This window comes from Hetaerina americana, unplaced genomic scaffold (genome assembly GCF_022747635.1).
Source record: "Hetaerina americana unplaced genomic scaffold, ioHetAmer1.1.p SCAF_2, whole genome shotgun sequence".
Lineage (NCBI taxonomy): Eukaryota > Metazoa > Arthropoda > Insecta > Odonata > Calopterygidae > Hetaerina > Hetaerina americana.
In genome coordinates this window covers 41919171-41939301 of record NW_027286763.1, presented here as the reverse complement: position 1 = coordinate 41939301, position 20131 = coordinate 41919171, and the positions used below count along the sequence as shown (strand labels likewise).

The 20131-nt window shown below is 38.9% G+C and overlaps 1 protein-coding gene across 1 annotated transcript in view; it reads left to right on the top strand.

The window, feature by feature from the left end:
- The first annotated feature begins 1107 nt into the window (after positions 1-1107).
- The window catches only part of LOC139687729 (ras-related protein Rab-32-like), a 59551-nt gene continuing 40527 nt past the window's right edge, over positions 1108-20131 (top strand). The window contains exons 1-2 of the mRNA XM_071584995.1: positions 1108-1429; positions 14284-14316. Coding sequence (XP_071441096.1) covers positions 1285-1429; positions 14284-14316 — 178 coding nt within the window. The 5' untranslated portion in view covers positions 1108-1284. The remainder of the gene's footprint in view (positions 1430-14283; positions 14317-20131) is intronic.

Sequence of the window (20131 nt, the reverse complement as noted above, 5' to 3'; positions counted from 1 at the left end):
TATGGCACTCAGGGCAAATATTTTCTCCTGGTGTACGGCTTCAAGCCAAAAGGGGGATTTCTCTCTCTCGTCAAAAAGAAATGAAATATGATATTAATGTGAGTTTATAACATTTATAATTTTGCATATCCTCGTGGACTTACTCGGGGGTATGATACATGTACAATAGCGTTAAATTTGAATAATGCTTCTCATATGATCACATCAACCATAATTAATAATTTACAACCATGGCTTATTACTTTTTCACGGAATTCAAGAATCTATTATCGAATTCTTTGAAATGAGGTGGCTACCCAAACAGTTTGTAAAAGAATAGAAATGGAAGGATTAAAATAGCACCGCAGTAACAACAGTTGCTCACATCTCAATTACTCGAGCACCAAACATTAAAAATTCACAGATATATCCTTGAATCATAAGCGTTTGTTAATCAGCTGATTGATTGATTAAACTAATGATGCAGTTCTTCGGAAATAAAATAATTTACTTATCGTATTAAACAGTAAAAAAGTGGAATTTTATTTTTAATGTCGTGAATAACACGTTATAGATTTTTTAAATAAAAATTATATACATTTGGGTCCATCAATTTCTTGGGTAGGTACTTAGGGAGAGTATTGGTTTGCTTATACATCGTATGTATTTACCTTTTGTCGATCTGTCCTCCCGATTACAAAATGGCGAAACTGAAAATTTTAATTCTTCACGAATCCCGCAGGTGTACATTCATAACTTGGTAATATCGTATCAACTCGAGTAGCATAATTCTCAAAAGCGAGATATTGAAAGGCAATCGTTGTCTGACTGATCGATCTCTTGTCTCTATGGACTGTGCGTTAGATAGTTTGAATCAAGCGATTTCCCACCTCAGCTCATGGAGAGGTGATCTTGAAGAAGTGGACAAATAGCATAAGAGTGAACTGGCCATCGTGAAGACAGTGAGGTCTCCAATTTATCCACCGCGCTCTTGGACCATTCTCGCGTGGGTGGAAGAAGGGGAGGGAGAGAAAGCGAGGCGGCGGCGGGGAGGTCGAGATCACGTGACTGAGCGTGTCTCCCGCAATCCCTCGACGGTGATTGCTTCCACAAGCGTTCACCGTTCCTACTCAGTCTACAGGCCTGCGCCGAAGAAGGCGGGAGAAAGTGCGGTCCTCGAGTAGTTTACGGTGCGTGGACAGAGGGCGGTGGCTGTCTGATTGAGGGCGCCGCCGAAACAACGCCGTTTTCTTGGAAGCGGTGAACAGCTGTCCTCGGTTCCCAACTCCGAAGAGGTCATTTACCATGCCGTCCGAGGATGAGGCGATTGGGCGCAGCCGTGTCAGCTCTAATCCCCTCATCCCCCAAGTGGATATGTCCCCACGACACGAGCCAGCATTGAACAAGGAGTTGCTCTTCAAGTTCTTGGTCATCGGAGACTACGGAGTCGGTCAGTTGTGTTTTAGAATTGCTGTGTACCTCTCCAGACTGTGTTCGGTGGTGATGTTTTTTTTTAGTCCGCCACCGTCGCCGGTGCTACTGCGCTGAAAACCCCTCCCCTCTTCACACCTGCTCCACACGTTTGTTTACGAAGTGTGCCGGAGAGTAAATAGTCGCGCGAATGGGATAGGCTCATAATTGTGCAATTCGGCGGTGGGTGGAAACACGGGTGAGCGCGTGACCTCAGGCAAGTCTTATTATCTTAGTATCAGCAAGTATTCACTTAGTGGAGGGCTCCCAGGGAGACAGACAGCGACTGCAGCTCCAATATCATAATACCAAACGAAAGTCTGCATGCTAATGACTTGGATTTTTAGCAGTAAATTCCGTTGCGCAAAGGCTGAAGGCATGTAAATTCGTGTTCCCATTGTGTATTTCCTCTTCTGCAGAATCTAGCAATACGTTTCATGTGTATTTAAAATGGCATAGGTCGAAGGGGAGTATAAAGCCCCTTCGGAACTCATTGACCCTTAAAGCTAAAAATGAGAGACCCTTTGAGCACCTCCAGAGTAAACGAGGGATGAAGACAACCAGAATCAGCCGACCTGATGTTTTTCGTTTGAAATATCCGATGAGGACATTTTGTTCGAAGGACGTGGTGGCGCCGTTATGTTGCACCTGCATGATTAGTGGCGCTAAGTGATTATTCGGTGAAATGGAACGCAACTCGATTTGAAAAAAGGGAACCTTTCACAGTTGGCGATTTTTCAGTAGCTTCGTTGCCTTTTTTGGAGGCGAAATAGCGAGAAAAAGTGTACATAAATGAATGACATGTGTGTGTGTTTATATATATATATATATATATATATATATATATATATATATATATATATATATACATACATACATACATATATATATATATATATACACACACATATATATAAATATATTTATTTAAAGTAACGAAGTACAGAACTTAGTAAGACAGTAAGATAAAATTAAGACTGAAGATCATTAAAATTTGTTTATCCAATAGAGTTTCCGTTTTCAGATCTTCATAAAAAATTAGGAGGAATTTTTTTGCTAAGCAGTAATTGTTAAATCATCTTGCTACTCCACTTTCTTTGCTGTTTCTTTTTATTTAGAAGTGATAAGGAATAATGCTCACTACTAAGTGTCAATATTCGATACCGTAGGCTATTCAGGGATATAAACCTTTTTGAATATTTTCATTTCTGGACTCCCCTGATCTAGGGAAATGTTTCAGATAACTCCGCCCCCTTGTGCCCTTTAAGTGCCAGCGAATTGGATTACTGGGGGTAGGGTCACTAGTTCCGTTCTCCCCTTCGACGAAGAGTGTATTTTCAACGTGCCTGTATGCACGTCTATTTCTTCCATGCCTTCGCTGTTTGTTGACTGTGACGCGTGTGCTTTGAGTGATTTTTATCTCTCTATTTTAGATAGTGTAGTGTTTTCGTTGACAACTGGTATATGATAACGTCTCTCACGAGATCAATATTTGCTCTTTGGCTTGAAACGATGCCATTTTTGTTAGTATCACATTGAATATCAGGACTTAGGAACCTGTATTCGTCGCTCAATATTTCATTCCATAGTATTAGCGGAAAAAAATAGTTCCGTTGTCCCATTCCCCAACATTCACTATCATTCTACAAAAGGAGTTAATTTCTTTTGAATATACTCCAATTTTTGTGACTGTGGTTAAGATTACTGATTCGCTTATCATATCGCGACTTCAAGGCGTGTGCAAGGTCGTCCTTCGAATGTTTATATTAAACCGAATGTGTTTGACATTCCACACAATCTTTGGAATATTTTTTCATTCCGAGTTGGCACGGTTAACACGGTACTTTGCCGAATGCCCCTGCTAAATCTTCTAAGGTGGTGAATTTGAATCCTGCCCTTGATCTGAAAATGAAGCCGTTACGCTGATCTTGAGTTTTCGGTACGGTATGACCACAGTTCTTGTAGAAAGTGAATTGTCTTATTTACAGTGTCAAGAATCCTGCATAACTTCATCCTGAATTTGGAGCAGTTAAAAGTATTCGTCGTGTAGCGTCATTTTTTAGGCTGCTTGCATTGATTTGCACCGAGTGTTTTCATCTTTCATTGGAAATAATTTCGCCATTAATATTTCCTATAGATCTTAGTTAAGATTAATTTTCAGTAGAATATTTTGAGAAGTTTCCTCTAATTTTGTATGCAATTATGAATTAAATGTACTTAAAGATTATTGTTCGTGATCTCTTAAGGAATTATAAATATCGTCCTCGAAGGAGATGAAGGAGAACTTAATCTTTTACGCACTCTTCTTTGTACTTACGGTCGGATTTCTTGATCCAGGTACGAATCCTCCATGCCTCGTTAAAAGACTTTTTTAAAAGCTGTGGTAAACGGAAACGCTTATGAGTTCCCCACGACGGTGCTGTTTGCATGGGACCCCACAAGGAATGTCACGAGAAGGGTACCGATTCGCCGCTGCCGTTTCCTACCCACCCCCCCTTTTCCCATCTCGTGCCTACTCTTTTCGCAAGTGGTAAGTCACGAGGCAAGCAGCACGTTCTTCTTCCTCATGATCCTCTTCACTTCGCTACCAAGCATTCTTAATTATCTCTGTTCTAAACCATTTGAAATTTTCCTTTTCAATAATTTTTAAAACTTTTCTTGTGTGTTATTCTCAGAAGGACGCTCCGGAAGATAATTTTTCATGCCGTAATATAAAATCTCTCGAATGTGCACTTATTCACTGTTTCACAGAAATACGCACTATATTTTATTACAATTCTCGTTAGTTGCTAATCGAAGAGTTGTCAATCTAATTGCGCAATCGTGACCCAATCGCTAAGACTTCTTCAACAAACTTTCCTTTGGAAAATTTCCGCGCAATCCGACGTCAGTAGGGTTGACAGCTGCAGGTCTTGAGAATGCTTCTCTCGAAAGGCTCCACTTGGAAGAAGCAACTCGTTGAGAAGTTATGGATGTGCTTTTGAACGCCTATTGGATTGAAGTGACGCGATATTCATTATAAGACAAACTTCATGCAATCCTCCATTAACCATTCATTGATCCCGCGACACATTATTTTAAGCTAATTTCTATTTATTGATTATGTGAACTACTCTTCCTTATGTAAATCCACAAGTATACACTGGCTGACCTCTAATGCTCCTGACGTGTACATAATTTAAGGATTACCATTTTTACTAAGATTGACTTAAAGAATCTTAGCATTTAATAATTGCGTTCATTAAGAACCGCGAGGAGTGAGAGTATAGAATGAGAATTTTTACTAGTAAATTGATTGCTTTGAATGTGTACTGGGTAGTCAAAGCAAGATAGATAAAATTAATTTGCTTTCTGGTTATGGTTCACAGCTGGTTTTAAGTCATGATTGCACTAAATTAGTTAATGTGAGTGTAAAAAACCGCCCAAAAAACTTATCGAGGGAAGAACATTCAAGTTAAATTTGTTTTGCCAATCTCGTGCCTTTTCGTAAATGGATGGGATTGATACGATTAATTTGGAGTAAGTCAGTAACTTAGGTTTTGCCAGACTCGTTTACTTAGAGTTATGTAAATGTAAAGATGTAAAATGGATTGCAACGTATATTGTACTCCTATATGTTCAAAAAACAAAACGGTCCTATTGGCTTCCTTTACAATTAAAGTTTTGGGATGACTAATAAAGCTACCTCACATTTTACTTATAAGAAAAGGAAAATTACCACTCTCACGAAGATCGTCGTGGACTGTCATAGAGATAGTGCAAGGCTCGTCGTACTTCCCATGCACCTATGGGCGAGTGTTCCCAATTTAACATGTAAAGCCAGGTTCTCATGATCATTAAGTACATATAGGTTGAAATTAAAAATGAAATCTTCTGAGAGATGCCCTTGCCTATTAAAACCACACGTAGTTATCACCTCAGTGAGAATAATGCGCACTAAAATGACGAAATTTTACGAAAGACCGGCGCCTGGCTAGATTCTCAAGGTTCTCCCTATTATTAAAAATGAATCGGAATCTTTGGTCCATTAACACCTTTTTTTGTGCAAGTCTTGTGGATAATAATGTCACGGCAGATCAAAGAGTTAAATGCCCAGGCTTAGGAATTAGGTGACCTCTACTCGGTTCTAGGAGACGCGCGGAGGAGATCAGCTCAGTTGTGATTTACGTGAATGCTTGTCGACCTAATGAATTAATTTTTTATTTTTATTCAAACAGTTTTTATGCAGGATATCTAGTGATCAGGAATATGTCGCTTGTGCGTTTGCGGGAATTTGGGTAGAGCTGTTCCTTTTCACTTGTAAAATTTAATTTCTTACGTAATAACACTATTTCATTGTCAGACTTCATAACACTTCACATTCATAGTATAGGTACATTCGAACTGTTAGTGGTACAGTCCCCAGTCTGCCATCGACCTCTCGCTTTGGAAGTCTTTCTTTTGTATTGACGACAGATGTGTGGCATACATATGGTATGGAGTGGTCGCGATTTGATATTCGCGCTACAACGTATGTTTCTCTGCATCGCCTATGCGCTCTACTAAAAATATTACTCCTCCAACAAATCCTACTAACAACACATTTGCACTTTTTGGACGGAAAACTTAATGGATAATAAATTTAATTCTCCAGTTTAAGGGAAAAGATTAGAAAAAGTAGCCTTCCCGCGGCCGGTCTATTTCTTCAGTCAGTCTATACGGTTCGTAGCCTACCGTGGCCACTGGAGAATACTGCTGCTGCTCTCCGCTCCTTCCATTTCATTCACTAACCCGAGCTTTCCTCCGTAAATATAGACATATTTTAGACTAGTTAGCGTATGCCGAGAAGTGCAAGGATTAATTAAAGTGGGCCTTGCTTCTTATTACCTATCCTGGAAATTTTTGATCGTGTAAGGAAAGCGCGTAAAGCTGAGGAAATAATTTTCTTTTCGATATTTTTTCTTTTACCCAAGCCATTCTTAAGGTCAAAAGGTTCTTAATGTTAAGAAAACATAAGGTCAATGAAACCAGATCTCCGATGCTTTAGACACTAGAACACCTGATGTCGATTGAATAGTGGCTTATCGTAATTCCAGGGCATTCTGCCCAAAATACTATAAATTCCAGGAAAAACCATGTACAGGACATCTGCAGTAGACAAGCGAAGAGAATCACTTTTTATACACAGAAGATCAGTGACATGCAATTACTCATATCAGACCCGCTCTTGTTTTGCCTGTACTTCATCGATATCAGGATATACTCGTTAGACAAAATTAATTCATTCCGAAAACTTATTTTACGTATAGATTGCCGTCTTCCAAAAATTAAATATATTTAACCACCTTGCTAAGCGGTGTCATTAATTAAAGGTAGTTTTCAAAGTATTTTAACATGCTTAAAGTGGTACTTCTGTGTGGTTCTAATGTGCTGCTCACTGTGTGATTCTCAATATCACAATACTTCTCATAGAAGAGAACTTCTGTGTTAAAATAACTTAAGTAGTCCAAAAAATAGGCGTGGTGTCCCCTTCTAGCTGATTCGTCATTCCTGAAGCTTTTTGAAGCCAATCAAGTCGCACATACCATAGATATTTCCACTCATAACCGGTGCTCAAAGTGCCCGTAAATTCAAACTGTAGCTGGACCGACTTCTCGGTACTGCGAGTAAATGGTTGAGGGGAAATATTATCATCATGTTGAGGAAAACATAGTCTTACTGTAACCAACATCGGAAACAGCCGAATGATATCATGTTAAAATTTTATATTAGTTTTCATTCATCATTGTCAATCCGATGATGGGTTAACTGCAGCCCTCCTTTCTCTCTAATTAAACAACCAAGTGATGTCATAACGGCTTTGTTCTTACGTCACCGATAGCAGCTTCGTTGGTAGTGACTTAAGTCGCCAATTATTATAGGATGGCAGAGAATTACGATACGTGTTGATAAGCTGCATTGTTCTTCATTCAAACCAAAAGTAGAGTGAACTAGTTGTCTGAGGTTATTAATCCGAAGATCAGTACAATATATCAGTCCTCCCAACTATCACACTCCTTGCATTTCTTCGCCGACGTTTGCCACTACTTGCTTATTTTGCCTCCGAATGTGTCCAGTTAGTTTACCCCTTTATTTTATATACACGTATTTCTTCCACAGATGTTACTCTTCACCCTCTCGTCGAAGCACTGCAAAAGTAGCGGTTCATTTTGAGATTGTCCGTACTTTTTCGTTGCCTTCTCCATAGCAGGTTAGTTTTCTCTGAAAGTATAGTTTTTTTCCGAAGATCTCAGCATTCTTATCATTTCTCAGTTTTCCCGCACACCGCCTTCCGTCTCCCATTAACGTGTTTCCATCGTTTATTGCCGTCTCTAGATATTCACTTAGATCAATAGTGATGAGTGTTAACAGTGATGAGTCCACCTCTGTATCATTTGTTTATTTAATTTTGCTTCTTTTCTTCTTTAACTACGTTACTGCTATCACTTCTTGGAATCAAATTTCTGTTATAATTTATTCCGATTTTCTCTGGGATACGTATCATTACGTTACAATCCATTAAGCCCAAACGTACCTACAAATCCACATGGGCTAATGAAGTTAGTTGGTTGCTATAGAGGCTGGCTGTAGAGGTTGGCTGCCTTGGGCCTCAGATGTTGGGTTCTACCATTGGGCACAAACAGAATATTTTTTCTTTTCCCTAAGCTTCTTATCAAAATCCAAATTCCATTAGTAAATATGACTCCGATTTTTTTTGCGCTCTTCAGAAGAGTATACTTATCATTATCTTTGACTTCAGTCCCGATAATGAACATTCCTTTGTCATAAAAACCCGTGATGTCTACTTCCTCGAGTACTCTTGGATGGATTTCACTTTCATAAAGTCCTTTCCATCTATTCTCCTTAACTTTCCGAATTATAATTTCACGATTTCCATATCGAATTACCTCCACCTTTGCCTTACGTTCATCAGAATAGCACCTTAATGCTTCATACGGTGTTACAACTTTGCCTGCAATAGTCAAATCTCCACACAGGGTCTTCTTTCATTTTCCTCTAGGCTTTCTCGCTTTTTGACTTTTGGCAAGAAAGCCTTTAGAAGGTTCGGAGATTTTATTTTGTATTCTTTTGTGAAGTTCTTGTTCTTCTCAGTCGCTGAATTTTGACACGGCGATAACATTACAGTGATTCGTGAGAACGTCCGCAATTGATCATAAACATATCCAGGTCGCCGGACCAGCCATGTACTGCCAGTCAACGTTTTAGAGGAAGAAGTCAAAGACAGCCGAATGACCACATGTTCAAATATTTTTACTTTTAAATTCAGTAGTCTCTCAATCCGATGATGGTTTAATTGTAGCCTACCTTTCTTTCTAATTAAATACTAATTTGAATGCATCATGTTTGATTTTTCTCACACCAATCTGTATTCGGCCTTCAAATTCGACTCTTCGTGGGATCTTATTTTCAATTAATCCCTCAATTATGTATCCAAAGTAAATAAAGTCTAGCTTTAATGTTATTTCAATGTTGATAGTACCCTTGTTTGGTTAGTTTCATATCTGTCTTATGAACGTATTGGGTGGTGAGAGATGCTAAATGACCTTAGTTGTTGACGCACCTCAATAAACTACTACTATGCATCTAAAAAATCCTTCATATCTTGATTCAGACCCAATCCATTTGTGCATTTTTTTTCCTTAATGAGTGCCACGACTCTTTTTCATCCGCTACTGTTTACATCCTTATTTCTCATTTTATTTTGCTGAGACGATCTTAATTATTTCCCTTCACCATAAGATCCCGAAGGTTCCTTTGCTTTTCTGGTCCATTCCTTCAATAACCCCTCCCTCTATGATACTCCTGGGCTACCAAATGACCACGTTTTTTTACAACTTGGAATGACGTCGGGGACATCATGAAAATCACGCGCTCTGTGAGCCTCATGAGTCCCTTCAAATTATGAAGTCTTAGCTTTGGGAAACGGACTCGCGGGGAATGTTGCGACTCGAGAAGACTAGCGGAGAACGTGCCATGGATAGTCATGGTGCAACTGGTCGCACGTAGTAGTCTGATGTCGTACGAGTGCAACGTTTTCCCGGAAAACAGACTCATAGTTATTCATGCGAATCCTGCTATTTGTCAAGGGTTAAAATCAACCACCCGCGTTGGAGAAGATTCACTTTTGGGAGTTGCAGTGTCGCTCCAGGAAAAGAGAATGAAAAATGAAGTAGAACTGCATTCTTTCGACTTCTTAATTCTAACTAAGCGGCTCTTAATTTCTGGTGCAGGCACGTGAAATGGTGCATTCTGCCTGGGGAGGGAACGAATTTTGCGCTATTTACTTAGGCAGTAAGAAATGACTGATGCAAATTAATCAAGCGTGAGTATGGTTGTTTAACTTCTCTGTCTTGCAATTAAGAGCCCATATTTACACATTTTTAATGACTCATATAATAAACCAGATGATAGAAAATAATTGTGCGTTTCTATGCAGTTCTCAGCGGTCTCATGTCTTTTATACAGGGTAAAAGTACACAGTGAGATTTTTCATCCCCTCTTCCGAAAATAAAAAGGTGGCAGGCAACCCTCACGATATTGAAAAAATCAGAGGGCTAGGAAAAAGGCGGATATGTGGAAATTTTGTTTTTTTAATTGTGGAAATGTTTTCAGTAACATTTCTTTCATCCTTACATGCAATGTGTCTAAATTTTCTCAAATTTCAGAAGGATATTGGCTCTTGCTCACCATCCTAAATAATTGAATGGCGTCACACACAATCATATCTCTCCCCCCTCTCTCGCTCTCATATTATATATATATATATATATATATATATATATATATATATATATATATATACAAACACACGAGGTCTGTCCAAAAAGTATCGCGAATTTTGAATTTCCGCGGGTTACGCATATTTGATTTTTGATTTTTTGTGGCGTTATGTATGGTACTTATGTCTTTTCCTTATGCCGAAGAGTTTGGCCATTTTGAATGTTCCGCTAATTTTTGACAGCTGTTTTGATGGGACGTGTTTTGGCTTGCCTTCGATTTTCGCCTGTTTAAAAATGGATCAAAAATCTGTATCAAATTTTCTGTGAAAAACGCAATTAAGTCCACGGACGCATTACGAATGTTGAGTGTGGCTTAGGGAGATGCTACCTGGGACCGAAGTAACGTTTATCGGTGGTACTAAATGTTCTCAGAGGGCCGAGAAGATGTGAAGGACGAAGAGCGTGTCGGACGTCCGAGCGCGTCAACAACAGACGAAAACATTGATCAAGTGAAGAAAAAGTATTGGCCAATCGTCGAACCACCGTTAGAGAAGTTGTTGAGGACCTAAACATATCGATTGGCTCGTGCCATTCGATTTTTACCAATGATTTGGGAATGACACGGGTCACCGCGAAATTCGTACCAAAACTGCTTAATTTCGACCAAAAACAGCAACGCATTAGCAATGCTAATGAGGTGTTGCACTCTTTCCGCGACGACACAAATTTTATCCAGAGGGTAATAACTGGTGAAGAATCATGGGTTTATGGCTAATGCGCAATTTGCATGCAGCAATCCGCCGCAAACTCCCGGATTTGTGGAAGAACAAAAATTGGCTTTTGCACCATGACAACGCCCCTGCTCACACATCGTTGCTTGTGCGCGAATTTTTGGCCAAAAACAGCACACTAATGATGATGCCACCGTATTCACAAGATCTGGCTCCCAGTGAGTTTTTCTTGTTCCCGAAACTGAGTTCCCGAGCCCCAAGAAAGGACGACGCAACGCTACGATTGACGAGATAAAGACTGCATCGAAGGAGGGGGTGAACAAGATCACAAAAAATGATTTTTTGAAGTGCTCCGAGGGTTGGAAAAAAAGAGAGCAATATTACGGCACAATAGAACACGAAATAAAACAGGTAACACATAGATGACACTCACATTGTACATTGTTTGAACTTTCGGTCTTCTCCGAGGCCTTCTTCAAGTAAGACTGAAGATTTTCTGTGAGAAGTAGGGGGGGCTTGGCGGGGGGGGGGGGCGGAAATTGCAGGAAATGCTGGGTGGGTAATTAAAGATGGCGATTAAGGGTGGGAAGTTAAAAAGATCGGAAAGCTAGTACATATGCGGATTCTCGAGTCTTCACCTATATATTGGTGGCTGAATCGGGAAGGGATTCTAGGATGGTAAGGGAGAAACACTGGTCGAATGAAAGGTTGTGGGAATTTGCGTGTGAAGGGATAGGAATAGAAGAGAGTGAGGCAGGATTGCAGGAGTACCGGTGATTGTTCATTCGAATGGATAAGGGGGTAATGCATTTGTCTATGTAAAATGAAGTGCATTGTTTGCATGACAAAAGATGGATGATGTTTTTCGAGAGGCAATTACCGTGGGAACCAAGCAAGGGGCAATGAGGGGATGTAGGGAGAAGGGAGCAGATCTGATAAGTGGATATGTTTTACATCGGGGACGGTTGCAAGTAGGGAAAGATGAGGACATTTTTCACGGGGGGCGCCAAAGAGTTGGTGGATCTTAGAAGGTTATTGAGATTGGCGGATCGTCTGTATGCGAGAGATGGGCATTGGGGCAGTAAGGATGAGGTCGCGTCATTGTCGTGTAAAATAGGAGACAGCTCTTTAAGAAAAGTTTTCAGTCTCTGGGAATCAGGGAAATAGGTGGTACAAAGGTTGAGTCCTGCGTCATATGTGGGCTTGTTGTTATGTGGTATGTGTGGTCGGTTGGAATGATGGATTTTATTTTGTAGGAGATTTTCTGGGTAACCGCGTTTGTAGATTACATGGTGTAGGTTGTGGAGGTATTTGTTGAGGGTGGCTGTGGTGTTGAAAATTCGGTGTCCGCGGATAGAGAGAGAGTTGGGAATCGAGCGTTGGTGTGGGAAGCATGACAGGTGGTCCAAGAGGTATAAGGTAAGATAATCACACGAGCAGTCTTCCGACAGCACCTTGTGGTCCATCTTGGCCCACCTTTCTCAAGGCTAAACCTTCTCCAACAATGTAATACACGGTGGTTTTCTGAATATTTCTCTCTGCTAACATCGTGACACTTGGGGTCAATCAGAATTGAGCATGTCTCTCATTTTTTGCACATTTTCATCGCACTGTGTTTTTGATGGATGTCCGGGGCATTCGTCATCATCATCGTCAACCTCCTCGTTACCCTCCCAGAACATCCTGTGCAAGCAGAAAACCATCACTTGGGACACTTGACAACTGGCGCGGGTCGTGTTGCTTTCCCAAGACCCCTTACCATTTTTCCCGCCACAAATTGTCCCATTCCAGTCGTTCGCATCGCCAGGAAAAATCGTTTTACATACTTTTTGGGACAAACGTCCTGTATATATATCCTTACTTGAAGAAGTCCTCGGAGGAGGCCGAAAGCTCAAACAGTCTACAATGTGAGTGTCCTCTATGTGTTGTGTTACCTGTTTTATTTTATATATGTGTGTATATATATATATATGTAAATAAATATATATATATATATATGTATATATATGTATATATATAATGTGTGTGTGCATACATATATGTGTGTGTATATATATATGCATATACACACACATATATATACACATACATATACATATATACACCCGCGTAAATGTACAATGATATGCATGTATTTCAGATTATTTTGGTGAATTACGTTCTACCTTTACGGCGCCCTATATGCCTAATCTTTCTCCTTCTTCTCGACATACCCTACATTCTTCCTTCGACTCCATCAACATCCCACAACCTAGCAATATCTCACCCACTTACATATTCAGCCTTTTTTGCATTTCTTTCACAAACTGCTTCCCTATATCTATAGTTCAAAATTTATTTTCCCTTTCCCTATTCAAGTCTTTATTTTGTTTCACATTCATACTCATATCTTGAACGCCTAAAATCTACGCTGGCCTTCTTTCCCCTACGATCTGATTTTGTGAAAGTTACAACCTCATCCTCCAAAAATCTTCACAACTCCGTTCAAATGTTCTCATAAAATTCCTAAGCAATCCTTCGCCCAATTTTTCAGTTATGCTGCGTTATCATTTGTTCTAGCTGCCTCTTTCACTTCTTTTTGTTTTCGTTAGTTATTATGCCCTTGGGCTTCATAATGCCTCTTTTATATCCTCTCGTTTCCGTGAAAATTGCTTTATTTCTATTAATAAGTCAATTTGCCTCATACCTTTGTCATAAGTTTTCCTTGTTTTATTTTCACCTTCCCTGAATCTAAAATTGTTCCATTAATACATTGCTTATCTTATCTCTTATAGTTGGTACCGCTTTTCCTCTTTTAATGCCTGACTTCTTTCCCAGTCTTTCATATCACTTATTGTTTTCCTTCGGTGAAATTTTACCACTTTTTGAATTACAAATACCTTGAATAAGTGTAAAAATCTCCTCCTTAGCCGAGCCATTATTTCCGCAATTTCTGATCGTGTATTTCAGGTGGTTAAACCACCGCAACATCCATTTAGACATTGAATATATATGACATTTAAAAATGCATATCATGTCGTGATAAATTAATGTGTGTATAATTGTGACAAATTATCTTAAGGTACAATTAGTAAGGTTAAAGCCGAATATAAACACGCGAAGTGTGATATAATTTAATTTAAAATGTAATATATGCGATGACAGTAATTTGAACTGTCACGAGTTTTGATATCCTTGCAGGCCGAATTTTTGTGAGAACAATTGCTCCTGGAATTGTAAAATCATATTCTCAATACTCAAATTCAAGTTGCTTAAATGTTTAGCCATTTCTTAAATTCGTCTCTGCTAACGGTTTCTCCAAATAATAAAATTTTCTAAAGCAAGTCTTTCTCCATCTGTTTCAGGAAAAACTGCCATTGTGAGGAGGTACACAGAAGGTAAGCAGTCATTACTTTTTTATTTTTTAGACGCAAAGAGCATTTTGTCGTTTGAGTCATATATGCTGGAGTGAAAGTGAATTGACAAGCACCGGATGAAGGGGGCTTATCGACGAGGAACGGCTGCAATCTTGCTTTGTACGCTCCCGTCTATCAAATATTTGCATTGCGCGGCACTGTTCTTCCATACGTCATATCTGGAAACCTGAAGATTTCCTGTTACGCCATACATTTGGAAACTAAGGAAGTGATAAATAAACCTAGTAGTTAAAGCGACTTCAAAGTGCAAGAGTCATCGAAGCTCGCCTTGCATTGAGTTTACCGAAAATCTCGTGCAAGCTTTGCTTTCCAAGCTTCTTATCATGACCATTTATGGTAAAGGGAATTTTCCTGATTTTTCCTTTACTATTTTTAAAATGATGGTGATTATATCACCAATCTTGTTTTATCATTGCTTGAATATAAAGTCCGAATTCTCGCTCTCCAACATTCCTTGATGATTCATTTTTCGATTTTTTCTTGAAATTTGAAAAAGTGTCGAACATTTGATACACCATTTGTGATTTTACTATGATCCTGATGTGTCTACATAATACAAAATGTGCGTTTTCGATCTTGCGAAGTTACCATTGCTCCCAGTTTGAAAGTAAAAAATAATTACATTAAGTTATTTATTTTTCGTTATAATATATTAATGTCACAAAAAAATAAGGTTTATCTTTGCTATATGAAATACTTCTTTTTCATACATTTTTGAATAAGAAAAAACCAAACAATAAATGGAAATACCGTCAAATTTTGTTTGCATTTTGCTTTAGATAACTGCAATAATTTTACCTACCGTGTATTTGAGTTAGTCAAGTTTGATGCAAGCCAGTAGGTCTATGCTGTTGTACTGTTAAGATAAAAGGCATCTCTTCCCAAGACAATGATTACCATCACCTCGCACCTTTAAACATTAACCGTGATTCTTTGATTGTAAACCTTGGACAACAAATGTTTTGTAAATCTAGTACTGCTACAGTGAATTTCTGAGAAAATATCAACTTTGTTATTGTTTTAAGTTCAGTGCTACAAACAACTCTCATTTGGCCTTTTCGCTTGGACTCTGAATTCAGAACTAAGCTCCATAAAATTGTTTAAAGTCCGTATTAGAGTTTCACGTTTCAATTTTGCCAGTAAATGAAATGACTTTTTTTCTTTTCCTATTTTGAATTTTCTTAAATACGAATTTCTCATCGGTTCTGCAATCAGAGGACTATTTTAATGGGTATTAAATATTTTATGAGCGATTATTGAGGCGAAACACTTATAAATGTTAGGATAACCTTTCGTTCTCTAATTGTGTAGTTTGATCAAATGGATTCAAAATCCAGTAAGCATACCCAAATAGTCACAAGAAACATTGAGTGTCGCATGCCAACATTTTAGGGGCGAGGAGGATTTCGTACCATGCCGAAAGTAGGATGCGCGGAATTTGCATTCATCAGATATTTAAAAGAGGAAATTTTATCACAGGATGGCAGACGAGCGGGGAAAGCAGGAATCGTACGTCAATAAGAAATTCTTTTTCAAATACATGAAACTCTGCGATTTTCAAGTCATCTGTGTGGCGTGGATTGACAGTATATGAGACAATAGGAGGCTTATGGTAAGGCATTAGCTTTGCACTCATGCGAAACCCCTTTGAATCTTAACCTTAATCGGTTTATACCGAAATGCATATGCACATCCTGTATCAATTTGTGATACAGGGTGCGGCAACATAACTTCCGTTTGTGAAAGCGTTTTGCGTTTGAAAAAAAGGACTTTATGTTGCCGCACCCAGGATAATTATTCCAGCTTTCTAAAAAGTTTAATCTTTCACTCCTATTGGTAAACAGTGAATAAAATTGATTAAATTTCGGAATTTTTCACCTAGGTTTGATTTCAATCAAAACAAACATATTTTGCGTGACAGTAATTCCTCACTGTGTCTGTATTTTTAATTCGTTCCTAAAAAAATGCACTTCGATAATTATGAACTCCGATACTAGAGATGAATTTGTCGCTTCGACGGATTTTCCATTGTGACAGCGGTTGGTGCGCACTGCTATTGGGGTGAGGAATGAAGGATTACATGCAGCCACTGCGAATAGTACGTGCCTACTGCGGAGGTCACCGTTAGGTATTTGAGCGCCACTTTTAAATACTCAGCCCCATATCTCTTTCATTCTGAATTAATATGCTTTCATTTAAATAGAATTCGCGAGAATGGTGGTTACTAATGCAACGCTAAACTATAATTGTCATATAAAAATATTCTAGGCAAAGAGAAAGTGTTCAGCCCCTTGTTAGTTATCGTTCCGCCAAGAAAATGGGATTACCAGACGAGGAAACTGTGAAAGGGCCATATGTTATTTCATTGATAAAATAAAGTAGTTTTATATTTTGCGGTTCTTTTTATTTCAAAATGTAAATGTAAACCTGGCAATAAACGCTTTCAGCCGATACCAAACTGGTCAGTTCAGTGAATGTCGGGTAAGATTAGGATTATAGATTCAAATTCAGCCTCGAGTTTAGATGATATTTTTTCATTTAGTTTATATTTTTATTTCTGACTTTGCGGGGCATATTGGACTGGTTGGTCAGTTTATTCCCAATAATACCCTAACAATACCCAATTAAACCCACTCAACTAAATAAAAATGTCAGTCTACTATTGAACAGAATGTAGAAGGTGGAAAGGCGTACGTTACCAAGAGCTGAATGATATGGTGTGATACCTTTCTGGACTCATCGTGAGTAGTTAATTGATTTTTTGTACTACTTCTATTCAACCTGGTACAGGAACATAATATGTATTGGTATGGGAAAAGAATAAATATTGCACTTCACAGTAAAAGAAAATGTGCTGACGATGCACTTTGCTTACCTCGCGCAGATTTGTTTAATTTACACACACACCCATCTGTATGAATAAAATAATTTCAAATTTTACAGATTATTTACCAGCTCAGTTCACCGTGAGGAGTCCTATCACTGCGCTTTGTGATCAATGACGCTGAAATGCCTCCAACATATATAGATAAGAAAAATATTTCGGCCTAAGGAAGCAAAACTGCATTCAAAGCCTCCTATCGTCAGCTTCTCTAGCATGAGGCTAAATATACAGACCAATAATGTATCATTAGCTATCGAAATCCCGTATATGCAATTTTATTTCCCTTTGGGAATGCTTGCAAAAATTTTTAAGTTTATCTGACTTGTTAGTAATGATCGAAGGTTATCAGACTACGCGAGAAAACTGTTCGTGCCTTGTATCCCTTGAAGGGAAAAGGTTTTTGGACTGTTTGAGAAAATCGTGTTTGTCGTGAAGTTCCATTATTTTCCTCGTTAATAAGCTTCCTGTCTGCTGCAAAAAAAATTCGGAGCTAAGCCTTAGAGGGAGAAACCGTAAAAAAAACAAGAATGAGTGGCCATGCCGTGTCTCGGTCGAAAGGCACTCATGGCGCTGGGAGGGACAGTGTGGCTTAAGTTGACGTCATTCCTACGCAGGAGAAAAGTCGGAGAGGAGACTGGAGGAAGTTGGTCGCCATTGGGCTCGGAGGAAAGAGAAAGGCCTTGCTAGAAAGGAGGCAGCGAAGGGGGAAGAGGAAAATACGTTTCAGGCTCGAGTGCATTGCTGAAGACGCGGTCGCCAAGGTTTGCCAATATTCTATCTCGAGAGCAGTCCTGCGTGCGATTTTTCTCAATGCGAACGCTTCCGTTTTCTTTAATTTAATATCTGGAGTGAAAAGTTAGTAGCATATTGTTTCCGGACACACCTGTTGCGTTCGTTGTCCTGTAGCCCAAGTTATCCAATTCTCGACCTTCGCAAATTCCACAAAGAACTGTTCTTTGCTCTCGCCTTTCTTCCCGAGGACTACCCTCACTATCTACGTAGTCTTCTCATCACTGGTACGAAATGTTTGCGTAGCTCGAGCATGTGTCGTGAATCCTGAAGAAGCTTACAAGAAGTGACCGGTGAAACAGTCTTGCCTTGAGATTAAAAGACTCGGACGTCACTCGGTGGAAAAACGGATATTGGGTTAAATTTACTTCGTATCCATTTCCCAAGAGATTGAGTGTGTTTATTTTATGGAAGTTAATGAATATAGTTGCTTCAATAGATGGACTATCCGAGAAAATGTTTAAGTTGAAGGAAACCTTGGGATATTTAGTGTGGTGTTTTCTTACCCTCGGTGCGTGTAAATAAGTCTTTATTCACATTTAGCGTATGTGAGTGCGCGAAGGAGACTGATAGAGATCTCTTACGCTGCGCTCTTGACAGTACTGAGCATTTATCGTACATGGGTTTTCGTCTGACTCCAGTGATAGAATATTCCATAGTGTTTTGTTACGGATGAAAAGGGTAGTCAAAACTAGGAGTTTTATAAATAATCTATCGGTATATTTAGCTCGTTATAATGCTTCAAATTCGCCCCATCCATTCTAATTTGATGGTTACATGACACTTCGGAAAGCTGAAAAGAAATGGGCAGTGCAAGCACCGTCTCATGTATTTAAGATTTCTTGTTTCCCCGGCGCTCGATTGCGGTGAAATCTTCGCGGGTTTTCCTGCGGGTCAGAGTGTCAGGTCATTTCGATGATTAGCTCCGTCATCATCCTCTGGGTGCAGGCGAAACGTCGGCATCTGTTAACCTGACCAGGTGGAAAACCCGTGAAGACTCCACCGCCGCCATCTCATATAGATTTTTACCTTATCGTCCCAAATTCTTTCTAAGTTGAGCAATTAAAGGATCTGTAAAATTGTTAGTGTGATTCAAATCGTTTCTAATTATTTTGGCCTTTGACTAGATACCTTCACTTCTTCAAAATCTCAAATCAGTGGTTTTGTCGTATTTGGAAGCGTGAAGTTTTCTCTGTAGAACTTCTTGGAGCCTTCACCATGACTCCTTGTGGTTTCTTTATGTGCTGTATGAGTAGCTAATCTGGTTGTTTATTCTTTCCTTTGTCTGCTTTATCATTCTTTTAAATTTCAGATTATTTGACATCTGATGTTTCTGTCGAGCTAATAGTAAAACTTAATTCATCAGTTTAAGCTCAACACTTCCCGGAGGAGAAAGTGTTTAAAGATATCCTCCAAAATGCCCATTAATGTATTTATTGGCGGATATATACCTTCACAGGTATTTTATGACATAAATCTTTAAGCCATTTGTTGAGTCCCAAGTCATCCTAGTGTTCAATTTAGGATTGTTGCTAAAGAACGAAATCACGAGCGATAGTTTTGTTAATGCCGAACAGAGGAATAAGATTTTTTTATTTCTGAAAGGCTCTGATTTTATTCTAACCCTCTGAGGATTAATAAGAACAGAGTATAAGTAATTTTGTGGAACTCTTTTCATCAAATACTCCTTTGCTACTCTTAAGTCCGAGGCTCTGCTTCTTTAGGTGACTTCCTTTTACGAGAAATATCTCTTCACAAATTTCACTTGCAACCCTGATCATTTTAAAAAAGACTTAATCAATTTTGATTATAGGAAATGATTTGCCTTAGTTATCATTTACAGAAACTAAGGTTAATACCGATAAATGAGGACGTAATTTTGATAGCCGTACTTTAATATTTCACGAGAAAATTTTTAGCTTATTTTTTAAAAGCTACGTTATTTAGAATTCTATTTGGAGCAACCCTTGATACTCAGATCTTTCACAAATTTCTTAATCGAGGTGTGGCATTCTCAACGCGAAGACCAATTACGCACTCGAACGACTTGGTCGACGCTCAAGTATAAGGACGTCATGAAATTTGATAGACGCTCGGATTTGC